This window comes from Agelaius phoeniceus, unplaced genomic scaffold (genome assembly GCF_051311805.1).
Source record: "Agelaius phoeniceus isolate bAgePho1 unplaced genomic scaffold, bAgePho1.hap1 Scaffold_113, whole genome shotgun sequence".
Lineage (NCBI taxonomy): Eukaryota > Metazoa > Chordata > Aves > Passeriformes > Icteridae > Agelaius > Agelaius phoeniceus.
Window position 1 is genome coordinate 1,719,957 of NW_027509877.1, and position 13,353 is coordinate 1,733,309.

Sequence of the window (13,353 nt, forward strand, 5' to 3'; positions counted from 1 at the left end):
GCCCTTTCCTAAATCCTCAGCCCCAAACCAAATCCCAGGTTCAGCCCTTCTGGGGCTTTGGGGGTGTCTCTGTCCCTGTGGCCCCGATGATGTTTGGGTGGGGTCACAGCAGGGCTGAGAGGGACAGAGACCCCCCCCGGCCTCCCCAGGGGTGAGAAGGTGGCAGAGCCCCCCCAGCCCCGAGCAGCCTCAGTGGTGAGAGGGACACAGAGCCCCTGGTGCCCAGCCCTGCACAGGCATTGCCTGAGGCCAGAGGGATGGACACCCCCCGAGCATCCCCCAGGGCCAGGGGACAGAGAGCCCCGAGCATCCCCTGGGCTGAGAGGGACAGAGACTGCCCCGAGCACCCCCTGGCACAGGGGAGAGAGGGAGGGATACCCCCCAGGCATTCCCTGGGGTGAGAATGATGGAGACCCCTGGGGAATGGCTTGGGGTGACAGGGACAGGGACACCCCTGGGGAATGGCCTGGAGTGACAGGGATGGGGACAAACCCTCCCAAGCCCCTCTCAAGCATCCCCCATTTTGAGAGGCTCAGTGACCCCTTGAGCATTCCCTGGGCACTGGACAAAGTGAAGTTCTTTCTTGACAAAAATCAAACTTAAGCCTACAGAAAATGCCTTGAATTTGCTCTTCCCACAAGTAACTTGTGGTGAAAACGCAAACAAATTGCAAAATTTAATAAACTGACAGTAGAAGCAATTCTGTGGCAATTCCAAAATCCATTGGTCCTGCAGAGCTCCAGCTCAGCTGCTGGCACATTCTGATAAAAGAAAAGTGGGAATTTGGCCCAATACATTGCGATACCTCTTTTATGAAATGCGTATGAAAATGAAAGGGAAAGCTCTGTGTAGATGGCACAAAGGTGACAGGGACAAAGAAATAAAACTTATTTTTTGATTTGGCAAAGCCCCCGGCCTGTGAAAAAGAAAAGGGGTGACAGCCAGGGACTGAGAGGGACAGAGATCTCCCCTGGAGTGGTCCAAGTGTGACATTGTCCCCTGTGTGTGTGGCCTTCCCAGGGTGGGGGTTTTACACCTGAGCCAGTTTGGGTAAGGGGGATGGTGTTCACCCCCTGAGCAGGGATTACCCCACTGTTTCAGGTTGCAATGTAAGATAGAACCAAATGCATGTTTTCAATCCCCATCTTCATCAACTGCTATAAACAGGTGGGGCAGGGTTCTTTATCTCTTCCATGACTCAGCCCTGATAACGCCCTCCAGGGGAGATATCTTCTGCGAATGGGCCATTGTGTGTCACTGCAGGACTGATCAAATTCCATCATCCCATTGTGGGATGCTCCGCCCAGCGGGAGGATCCAAGCATTCCTACCTGGATATAAGCTGAGCCTTGCAACACCAGGAGCAGCTTGCCTGCTGGATTCCCAGAGGACAAGAGCTCCAGAACCACCACTGGACCTCCAGAGGAAGACCAGACCCTTCTACAGGATCACTGCTTGGACAGAATCACGTTCATCACTCCAACAGGACTGCAGCCACCATTTAATGGGACTGCTGCCACCACCCTGAGCAACAGGGTGTCAGGTTATATCCTGACTCTGTCAGTTTAAGGCAGTGTTTCTGTATCATTGCCTTGATGGAAATTTTCTTATTAAATTGTACTCCTGGTTTAGACCCTCCCCAGGTTTGCCTTCAAACCAGTACAAAATCCAGTGTGCTCATCCTTTGTTTTCCTCCTTAAAGAGAATTTCCCATTCTCAGTTCTTGGCCAGATGGACGAGGAGGGTGTGAGGAAGAGGAAGGAGCCCTGGGACACCCAGGCAGGTGAGGAGGAAGTCAGTGCCCCTTTGCCCCTCTCTCCTGCTCCATCTCCCAGCCTAGCACGGCCCCCGGCTGCAGGACGAACCCGGTGTCAACCCCGTCCTGCTGGGGATGCTCTGGGGGGATCTCCTTCCCCTTCCGTGTGGCATGGAGGCAAATCCCATCATCTCCATCTCATTCCTCCCCCAGGGAAGAGGCTGAGGATGGAGACCAGGGAGGACAAATCCCCACAGCAGGACCTCATGGAAGAGGCTGTTTTGAGTGATTCCAGAGCGGAGGAATCCAACAGGGAGGAAAATCCCCAGAGACTGTACAGGAAGAGGGGCTACAAACCCAGCCCAGGGTGCTCTGAGGAGGAAAGACCCACCCTGAGCCAGGAAGGTGGACAGAGCTTCAGCCAGAGCTCAGAGCTGGTGGCCCATGAGCAGCTTCATGATGGGGAGAAGCCCTACAAGTGCTTGGAGTGTGGGAAGTGCTTCAGGAAGAGCTCCCACCTGATCCGCCACCAGATGATCCACACTGGGGAATGGGCCTATGAGTGTGGGGAGTGTGGGAAGGGCTGCAGCTGCAGCTCAGAACTCATCAGGCACCAACGCATCCACACTGGGGAGAGGCCCTACCAGTGTCCCAAGTGTGGGAAGAGCTTCCCCAGCAGCTCTCACTTGACAAGACACCAACGGAGTCACCGGTAAGAGACGCCCTGCAAATGCCCCAAGTGCAGGAGGAGCTTTCTGCCCAGCTCCAGCTTCAACCCCCATGGGAAAACCCATGTTGAAAAGAGCCCAGGTGATCCATGTTCCCAGTGATCCATGCTGGGAAGACACCTGTACCTTTTCCTGTCCCTGTCAATGACATGATGTGGGATGAAGAACATGAGGGTCTGGCCATGGCCATGTGATTACATTCACTCCCACCTGAGAACATTGCCAGGGGCAGGAAAGGGACTCTCTCTCCCTGAGGAGAAGGGTGTCCTTTCCAGGGAGGGGAAATACGAAACTGGGTAGAGCCAGTAGTTGATGTTGTATTTTTCCCTGTAAACAGTTTTATTGATCCCTTCTGTTATCAATACTGTTTCTGTTCCATTTGTTCCTTATCTCGTTGCTGTTCCAAATAAATTGTTCTTATCCCAGCCTGGGATCTTTGCCTTTTGTGCTTTCCATGGGAGGCGGGAGGTCTGTGAGGGCAGCGCGGTTTTAGTGTGGGCAGGAAATTGGGGAATCCCATTCCTGAAGCACAGCCCGTGGAAACCGAGCATCCCAGCTGGTGCCAGCCCTGGTGGCCATGGCAACCACCCCTGGCATGGGGTCTCCATGGAGCTGCCAAGGGACTGAGCATAGAAACATGAGGTCTGGTGATGGTTGCCATGGAAACTGAGCATAGCAACAGGGGGCTGGTGATGGTTGCCTGCTAAGGATCAGATTTGTCACAGGACCTCAGAGGGGTTCCATGGGGACTTTCCAAGAGTCTCCAGGCTCTTCCAGAGCCGGAATGTCACAGGCAGAGACAGGGGCTCCACGGAGACCTCCCAGGGCTTTCTGGGGATGGTAAAGAGCCCTGTTGTAGGAGGCAATCACAGCCATTCCATGGTGACATCCCAGGGCACCTTGGGCTGCAAAGGCACCCATCTGTCACAGGCACTCATGGGGGCTCCACGGTGACATCCCAGGAGTCTCCAGCCTGCCAAAGAGCCAGGATGTCCCAGACACTCACAGGGGTTCCTGTCATGGGCACAGTGGGAGCTTCAGGCAAAAGCTTTGTTTCTTTATTGGAGAAACTCCTGCTGAGACATGAGGTGGAGAAATGACAGCCAACAGCCACCATGGATCCTCAAAGCCCTGCAGGACCCCTAGACTTCTCAAATTCCTTCTAAGAGAGGAGACTGGCAGCGGCTGGATCACATTCCTGCCCCTGACTTTGTCAAAGGTCGAAAGCATTGGACAGGTGAAATTGAACTTTAACAAAATTTATCCTACAGGATTAATGATAGAATACCAGATAAATTAGTATAAATACACCTCTGATTGATTCTGATCACGATCAGATGGAAAGATCACTAGCACAGTTATTTACTCCACAGTACAGGAGCTATAACAATTATTAGAATATTGTGCTCTAGGAAGCAATTTTGAAGTCAGCAGGGCCTTGCTGGAGTTGTTGGAGCCCATTGCAGGCAGAGCCTCCTGCTCCAGCAGGAGCTGCCTTTCCTGTGCCATCAGCAGGGCAGGTCCCACTGCAGGAAAAGGCCCAGGCCAGCCCCAGCACAGGGAAGGCCTCGGGCACAAGGGCAGAGTGCCGTGCTGGGAGCTGTGCCAGGGAGAGCCTGAGGCACCAAAGGCACCTTGGCAGCAGCAGCTGCTTGCAGGCCATGGCCAGAAGCCTCCTTTGGCAGCCCGGCCTGGTGGCCACCACTGCAGAGCTGCTGCCTCAGGGCTCCTTTCTGGCTGGCCTCTGAAAAGCCACTTGTGCCCCAGGAGCCTGATTGGGAAGCCATTGGCCCAGACACCTTGGGGACAAGATATCAATGACAAAACTTTTCATGCCAGCAGATACAAGGCAGGGGCAGAGCAAAGGGCACAGCCAGGCCCAGGGCTGCCATGGTGATGGCTGTGAGGTCACTGCCCCTGCAGCAGCCTGGCTGCCCTCAGCAGACATTCTGGCCACAAGCCTTGTGAGGACACCCAGCACAGCAGAGAACCCACACTACAGGAATTCCATCCTTGGGAAGGGCAGGGGGTTTAACTGGGTCAGGTTGCACAAAGCTCCTGCTCCTGGACAATTCCTGGCATGGTGCATCAACCTCTCTGCAAAAACAGTTGCAGTTTTGTTCCACTCTCATCATTGTAAATTATTTTCTCCTTCTAACAAATGGAAATCCAGACTCATTCACTTTAGACATATGGACCCTTGTTCTGGCACTGCAAGATTTGGGAGAAAATACCTTTGGCCACTATTTTTCCATTTTCACAGACTTTGAAGAGGACCCAAATGTCACAGACATCTTTCATGAAAAATCCTTTCTTAGGATTTTTCCTTGTGAGAAGCTTCAGTTTCAGCAACCAAAGTAAACAATGGTTTTCTGCTGCTGTGGAATGCAACAGGTAGACCCGTGATTGGTCCCCTGTGGGTGTTTGGATTTCTTGACCACTCATGGCAGAGCTGGCTCTTGCTCTGTCTGAGACACAGATCTTTGTTATTCATTCTTGTCTATTCTTAGCTTAGCTAGCTGCTGAAGAAACCTTTCCTTTCTATTGCTTTTTAGTATAGTCTTAATGTAACATATATCATAAAATAATAAATCAAGCCTTCTGATCATGGAGTCAACATTCTCGTCTCTTCTTCATCCTGAAAACCCTTGTGACCACAGTGAACCCCAAACATCTTCCAAGATGGGGTTTTGAGGCCTTATCACATAACCCACATGTAGAGGCTGCAGGTTCTGGGCTCAGTGGGGTGGAGACTGAGGACAGAACAGGAGTTGCCTGGCAGGGGCTGAAGGGTGGTTTCAGAGAGGCTGGAGCTTTTCTTCCTAGAGCATATAAGCATGAGAAGGAAATAATGGCACCAAGGGCAGCTGGGAAGATCCAGACTGGGCAGCAGCAGAAAGGAATTTCCCTGCCAGGGCAGGGCTGTGGTGCAGCACGTCCCCCAGCAGGAGCCTGGAGCAGCCCAAGGCTTTGTGTGGGCAGGCAGAGGCAGGCAGGAGGCAGAGCTGTCAGCAAAGGAAGGGCCCAGCCAGGTGGGGCAGCCGGGGGATGCCGACAGCCTGCAGGGACAGAGGCGCAGGGCAGGGACACCGTAGGACAGCCTGGGCTGCACAGGGCACAGGCATGGGCAGCAGCTGCAAGACAGCCCTGCCAGAGCCAACTCCTGCAGCACTTTGGCCATGGCTGCTGGCCCTGTGGCTGAGGCCAGCAGGGGACAAGTGACCCTTGCAGGCCTGGGGCCTCATGGCCTCCTTGTCCCTGCTCAGCAGCCTGGCAGGGGCCGCCCCATGCTCCTGTCCTTGGCATTGCACATCCCCACATCCCAGTGCCCATCCTGGGAAGAGCCCTGAGCAATGAGGGAGGGAGAGGATCTTCCTGGCCAGGGGCTGGGGCTCAGGCCTTGGCCCTTTGCATTCCTGAAACACATCCGGGTTTGCTCAGCACCAGAGACCCGTTTCCCTTGCTTGTCCCCAGCTGTCATCAGTGCCTCCAGTGTTCTGCTCGACCTGGAACTTGGAGACATTTTCACATGAATTGTGTCCCTCAGTGGTACCCATTAAAACTTAATGAAACTTTGGACTTTGAATGTGAGTTTGAGTTCTCCAGAAGTTCATTGAGTGCAATCTGAGGTACCGAGTCTGATGCAAATAGCACCAAAGCCCCAAAGGCCATTGAAGTCCTTGTGCTGAGTCTGTGCTGCTGAGCTGGGCTGGGCTGCTGGCCCAGAGTGTCCTAGGTTAGAATAGAAAAATGTCTTCTATTCCCATTTTCACGAGCTGCTGAAACCAGGAGGGACATTGTTTTGTTCCTTCTCTCCTGTTAATGGGACCATCAATGTCTTGCCTCATGACTCAGAGATAACTCCCACTAGGAGCCATTTCTGTTTATCGGGTAATCAAGGACCCACCCCATGACTCAGAACAATTTCAGCCCATTTTGAGATTCCCTGCCCAGCGGGGAGGAGCTCAGCATCCCCACCTGGATAGAATCTGGGCTTGGGGACAGAGCAGTCAGTCTTTCCACTGGATTGCCTGAGGAATATCTGCCCTTACCCACTGGTTTCCAGAGGACAAGAGCTACCAGATTGTTTCTACAGGATCACCACTTCAACAAGACCATTTCCTCTGGAGTGCTACTACCCCCCTAACTAGCAGGGTGTCTGGTTGTATTCTGACTCTGTCACTGATTTTTCTTTTGTATTATTGCATGTATATGGTTTTATCCCTTTTCCTGATAAATTGTATTTCTGACTTGGAATCTTTTACTGGTTTTGCTTTGAAACCAGAACACAGAGGCAGCTCCTGGCAAGGGCAGCAGAGCTGCAGAGAGACAGCTCTGGCCAGGAGCAGCTCCTGTGCACAGCCCAGCAGGGCTGGGGCACTGCCAGGGCCCCTCAGGGACACCAGCAGGGCACAGACAGAGCTCCCAGGGGCTCAGCACTGGCAGGGGCTGTGGCATGTCCCAGAGAGGGCTGTGTCACAGCAGCTCCTCTGTGGCTGTGTCATGGAGGCACAGAGCAGCTGTGATGCCAGCAAGGGGCTGTGTGACAGCACAGAGTGGGCTGTGTGAGGTCACAGCTTTGGCTATGACGTCACAGAGCTTGTGGTTTGAGGTCATAAAGCAGCTACAGCATCATAGAGGGGACTGTGTGACATCACAGAGCAGGCTGTGACATCATGGCATGGCTGTACGACACCATGGAGCTGGCTGTGAGGTCAAAGTGTGTGCTGTGACATTACAGAGTGGGTGTAAGACATCACAGAGAGGGTTGTGTGACATAACTGAGGGGGTTGTGACATCCCAGAGGTGGCTGTGGCATGATAGGGTAGGGTGTGAGGCCATAGAGCAGACCCTATGATCATGGAGGGTGGCTCAGTGACGTCAGAGAATGGTTTGTGACATCAGTGGGTGTCTGAGTAACATCACAGAACAGGCTGTGACATCACGGAGTGACTTTGTGACATCACAGTGTCTTCTGTGATTTCACTGCACAGCTGTATGACACCACAGAGTGATATGCCAGCCTTGGGACTGTGACATCACAGGTGGCTGTGTGACATCACAGGCATTTGTGTGACATCACAGGGGCTGTGTGACATCACAGGGGCTGTGTGAGGTCACTGGGGAGGTCACTCTGCCCTGGCCCCCCTCACAGTTCCCCCCAGAGCAGTCCAACCCTGCTCGTGCACAGTGGGGTCCCCTGTCCCCCCGGGTCCCCCCACCCCCGGCCCCGCAGCCTCCCCCAGAGGATGTTCCACCAGATCGACCCCAGAGCCTGACACGGGGACGGGGGGCCAGGGCCCTGGGGGTGGCACAGGCGGACAGGGACCCCCCGGCAGTGTCCCCATGTCCCCCAGGGCCAGAGCCTGGGCCAGGGCTTCTTCACCCTGGTACCAATGAGGCCTTGAGAGCGCTGAAAAAATCCCCAGCAAGGGAGCAGCAAAAACCAGATTTAATATTAAGGGAGAGCAGCACAAAGTTCCTTGGCAAGAGTCACTCTGCTCCTGACTGGACACTTCAGGCACACCAAGGAAACAAAGCAACAACAGAACCAAAAAAAAGCCAGGCAGTCAAACCAGAAATGAACCATGAACTGTCCGTGTGTCTTTGCATGCATGCATGTGTGCCTAAAGGACAGTGGGGGCATGGAGAAAAGGAATGCAGCCTAAAAGCTAAACTGAGCTCAAACTTAACAGGACTTGACTGATACCTTAGACTTCAGCATTTAGCAAAAGAACAGCACTTAACAGTATCTAACCTTACTTATAACTTATGACCTAATGATTTCACAGTGGAATAACACTTAACAATATTCAACTTAGCTTAAAACCTATATCGAACGCAACGACTTAGGAAAAGAACAAGTCTTAGCAGCATTTAACTTTGCTTACAGCTTGTGACTCACCCTTACTTACAGGCCTGACTGGCTCAGCTATCCAAGGCACTCAGACCCCTCAGAGAGCAGCATTTCTGCCACATTTCCCCAGCACAGGCACTCCTGTGTGCACACAGACACCAAGAGTCAGTGCAAGGCACCTGGGAGAAATTCCCCTGAGGGCAGGAAATGCTCCCTGAGGATGCTTTGGCATCTCCCCAGCAGGCAAAGGGCTGAGCCTGGAGGAGTGGGGGGATCGGCCCAGGCTCCGTCGTTGTTGGGGATCCCCGAGTGCAGCAAACGGGAGAGTTCCCGGCTGGGAGAGGCCCCACTCAGAGGGAGTCGCTGGCCCAGGAGAGCTCCAAGGGCTCCTTTTGGAGCGCTGTTTGCAGGGCCCCAAGAGAGGGGCTTCAGTCCCAGCAATGATTCATCCTGGCCGCACTTGGCACCAACAGCTTTCTTTGGCAGGGTGAGAACAGGGATGTTGTGCCACGGAGGGAACAGAAACAGCTCCCAGGGCTGCTGCTACAGAAAGCAGGAGCTGGTTGGGCAGCAGCAGTGCCTGGAGCAGACAGTGTTTGTGATGAGCTGCAGAGGAGCTGAGCCCAGGGGCTGTTGGCCAAGGCCCAGGCCCAAGGAGCATTTCTCAGCTGGCAGGGCGGCCTGAGAAGGGGAGGGGGGAATGCAGCAGCACAGGGCCCATGGAATGTAGGGGCCATTGTGACACTGTGGGGCCTTGTGACACCAAGGGACAATTGTTACACTGTGGGGGTTCATGGAATCATAGAGACCAGTGTGACATTGCTGGGACTCATGGGACCAAGGGGACCATACTGACGCTGTGTGACTCCATGGAATGTAGAGATCATTGTGACACTGAGAGGGCCCATCAAACCAGGGGTCCATTGGGACACCGTGGGGCCTCATGGAACCATACAGTCCATTGTGGCACTTTGGGGTATCATGGAACCAAATGTCCATTGTGACATTGCAAGGAACCATTGAACCATGGAACCATGGAAAGACCATTAAGATACTTCACAGCCTCACGGAACCAGGGGGCTGTTGTAAAAGTGAGGGGACTCATGGAATCATGGAGACCATTGTGACACTCTGAGGCCCCATGGTATAAGCAAAGCATTGTGACACTGTGGGCCACCATGGAACCAAGGAGACCATTGTGACACTGTGGGGCCTGATGAAACCAAGAGGCCTTTGTGACATTGCAGGGCTGCATGGAACCAAGGGGCCCCTGTAACTTTGCAGGGCCTTCTGTCATCACGGATTCCTTGTGACACTGTGGAGCCAAAGGAGACCATTTTGACACTGCAAGGCCTCATGGAATTGTTGGAACCATTGTGATACTGCGGGACCTTAAGGAACCTGGGGGTCATTGTGACACCTCAGGACCCCATAATACCAAGGGAACATGGAACAGGTCTGCCTGCTTTGGCCTCCCATGGGCCACCTGACGAGTCCAGCTGACCTCGGCAATTGAAGGTCTCTTCTCATCTGCTGCTGAAACACTCATCTGCTGCTTTGGCCTCCCATGGGCCACCTGACTAGTCCAGCTGACCTCGGCAATTGAAGGTCTCTTCTCATCTCCGTGCTTTCCTTCCTATGGAAAAAACTGCCCTTCTTGGCCAGGTGCCCATGGCCTGGAAAGGGGCACAGGTTTTAATACCTGTTAGCTTCATTATATAGAAGCAAATTTTTATTATCTGGGTCATTGAGGACTTTGAAGAAATGGCCAAGTTTTCCCACCAGGAACAGGAATTTCCTGGATCAACTGGATTCTTCTACTGATGGCAGGAGAAGAAATATTGATCTTTCCCTCTAGCTGTGCCTCCAACATTCAGTCTAATATTTCATTCCCTTCTTTCTTCAGGTGTTTTGAGCTCTCTGGGCTAAATGGCCATGTCCAAGGACATCTCTTCATTTAGAGCAGCTGCATCTATGTCTTTCCTGTTGCCCCCACATTTCCTCCTGCAGCTGTTCTCTGGTTATTCCAATGCATCTGCCTTGAATGGCTTCATGCTTTGAGCTTCAGGGAGTTGCCCAATCTTTCAGAAGTTTAAAGAACTCTTTATTCAGCATCTTAGATGTATTTTTATCTTTCATATTGCCTCTTCTCATGGCTTTGTCTAAATCCTTTCTATGGCAATCCCTTGTGGATGGTGGACATGTCAGATGTTGTTGGGATGTCAAAAGGAGCAGAGGGAAGGGTTTTGATGTCTATGAAATTTTCACATTTTCAAATTTTTATGTTGGCCATGAAGAGAAACCTTTCTGTGCCTCTGAGTCTCAGCAGTTCCTGATCCCCAAAGGACACAAACCTGATGAGTTGTGGTTGCCACTCCAGGGGCTGCACTTGCACCTCCCTCCATAGCCAGAGCAGAGCTCCCTTGTCCCAGAAAGTCCCTCGCACTGGAGGGATGAAGGAAACTGGAAAGATGGGGGGATCAGGGGCAGGGCAGAGCCAAGGGGAAGAATGACGTTTGCATTTGATGGAGCTGTGCCTTCCCTTGGCTCTGTTGGCTGGCAAGAAATGAACATCCCTCTGTGTCTTGGGCAGCTCCTTCTCCAAGGAAAGCAGGTGGGAGTTGGAGCCAAGGAGCTGAAAGCTGCAGGTGCAGCCTGGGCTGGAGGGAGCTCAGATTTGCAGAAGGCTGCCCTGAGTGCCAGGGCTTGCATGGGGGAAATGGTGGGGAGAGGGTAGGGACAGAGTCTGATTGATTGTCAGCCATGAAGGGTCTTGATTTTCATATCCATTCAAACGGCACGAGGAGGAACCTGGATTCAGTGTCAATTGGAGATTGCACATATCCATGTATTAACAGGAAGAAAAACTTAAGCAGCGCCTAAAAAATGTTTTCTCACTGTCTTTTTAAATATGATCTATTCAGATTGAATACACTTTGAGCCTCTGGAGCAGTAATATTCAGCAGCAGCCTCTGCAAGTTGCTGAGGATGTCAGCAGCCCCCACTGAGGCCATCCCTGCCCAGAGACCGTGGGGGAATGGGCAGACAAGGAGAGCGTCCCTGGGGCTGGGCAAGCAGAACTCAGAGGCACCAGCGGCTCCAGCGGGGCAATGGAGTGTGGAATGTGGCTGGGGAAGCCCTGCCTGGGCTGGGCCAAGCAGGACAGGCAAGCCCTGACTCCCATTCTTCAAACAATTCTCTCAACGAGACATTTTAAAGGAATTACAATTGTTTGTGTCCTCCGAGTTGGATCTACTGGAGAAATACCAACAAGACATTCTCAGGAGCTGAAAACAACCAAACAGCCTTTACTGGCAACTTTAGAAAATCAGAGAACCTTTGGCAAAAGGTTTAATATGACAGTGAATCAAATACAAACACTTGTCAAAGCATTAACAGGGCTGGGGTCACAGGGCAGGGCAAGGCTGGACCTGCCTCTTCCTCCCACACACACAAAATGATTCAAGCCAACAATCTCCTTCAGTCTGTCACAATAGACAGTATTGGAGGTGGAAGCCAGATGTGGCCATGGGCACCTGGCCAAGAAGGACAGTTCTCTTCCATAGGAAGGAAAGCACGGAGTCTTCCCCAGGGTTTTGGGGGCAGATCAGAGGTGACCCTTGTGAAACCACTGCCAGACAGACTTGTCCTGGCAATATTGCTATGGGAACAATCCCTGGATATAAGGAAATTTGATGATGAAATCCCAATTCTGGTCATGGGTGCCTGGAGGAGAAGGACAGTTCTCTTCCATAGGAAGGAAAGCACAGAGCCCCAGTGTTTCAGCAGCAGATGAGAAGAGACACTCAACATGCCAAGGTCAGCTGGACCAGTCAGGTGGCCCATGGGAGGCCAAACCGGGCAGACCTGTTCCGCGTTCTCTTGGTTTTATGGGGTCCTGAGGTGTCACAAGGGTGCCTTGGTTCCATGGGGTCCCACAGTGTCACAATGGTCCCCAGGTTCCTTAAGGTCCCACAGTGTCACAATGGTCCCAACAATTCCAAGAGGCCTTGCAGTGTCACAATGGTCTCTGTGGTTCCACAGGCCCCACAATGTCACGTCACTCCTCGGTTCTGTGAGCCCAACAATGTCACAATGGACCCTTGGCCCATGGGGGTTTGTGGTGTCACAATGGTCTCTTTTGGCTCCACAGTGTCACAATGGACCATTGATGACAGGCGACCTCTATGTGTCACCCTGGAGCTTTGGTTCCATGAAGCCCTGCAGTGTAACAATGGTCCCCCTTGGTTTCTTAGTGTCACAATGGACAACTGATGACAGAAGTCCCTGCAATGCCACAATGGCCCCTTGGTTCCATGCAGCCCTGCAATGTCACAAAGGCCTCTTGGTTTCATCAGGCCCCACAGTGTCACAATGGTCCCTTGGTGTCACAAGGCCCCACAGTGTCACAATGGCCCCTACATTCCATGGGCCCTGTGCTGCTGCATTCCCCCCTCCCCTTCTCAGGCCGCCCTGCCAGCTGAGAAATGCTCCTTGGGCCTGGGCCTTGGCCAACAGCCCCTGGGCTCAGCTCCTCTGCAGCTCATCACAAACACTGTCTGCTCCAGGCACTGCTGCTGCCCAACCAGCTCCTGCTTTCTGTAGCAGCAGCCCTGGGAGCTCTTTCTGTTCCCTCCGTGGCACAACATCCCTGTTCTCACCCTGCCAAAGAAAGCTGTTGGTGCCAAGTGCGGCCAGGATGAACCATTGCTGGGACTGAAGCCCCTCTCTTGGGGCCCTGCACACAGCGCTCCAAAAGGAGCCCTTGGAGCTCTCCTGGGCCAGTGACTCCCTCTGAGTGGGGCCTCTCCCAGCCGGGAACTCTCCCGTTTGCTGCACTCGGGGATCCCCAACAACGACGGAGCCTGGGCCGATCCCCCCACTCCTCCAGGCTCAGCCCTTTGCCTGCTGGGGAGATGCCAAAGCATCCTCAGGGAGCATTTCCTGCCCTCAGGGGAATTTCTCCCAGGTGCCTTGCACTGACTCTTGGTGTCTGTGTGCACACAGGAGTGC

At 53.1% G+C, this 13,353-nt stretch overlaps 1 protein-coding gene across 1 annotated transcript in view; it reads left to right on the forward strand.

Annotated features, from left to right (window-relative positions):
• The window catches only part of LOC143693004 (uncharacterized), a 680,702-nt gene that overhangs the window by 397,629 nt on the left and 269,720 nt on the right, over nt 1-13,353 (forward strand). The window contains 1 exon segment of the mRNA XM_077173088.1: nt 2,161-2,244. Coding sequence (XP_077029203.1) covers nt 2,161-2,244 — 84 coding nt within the window.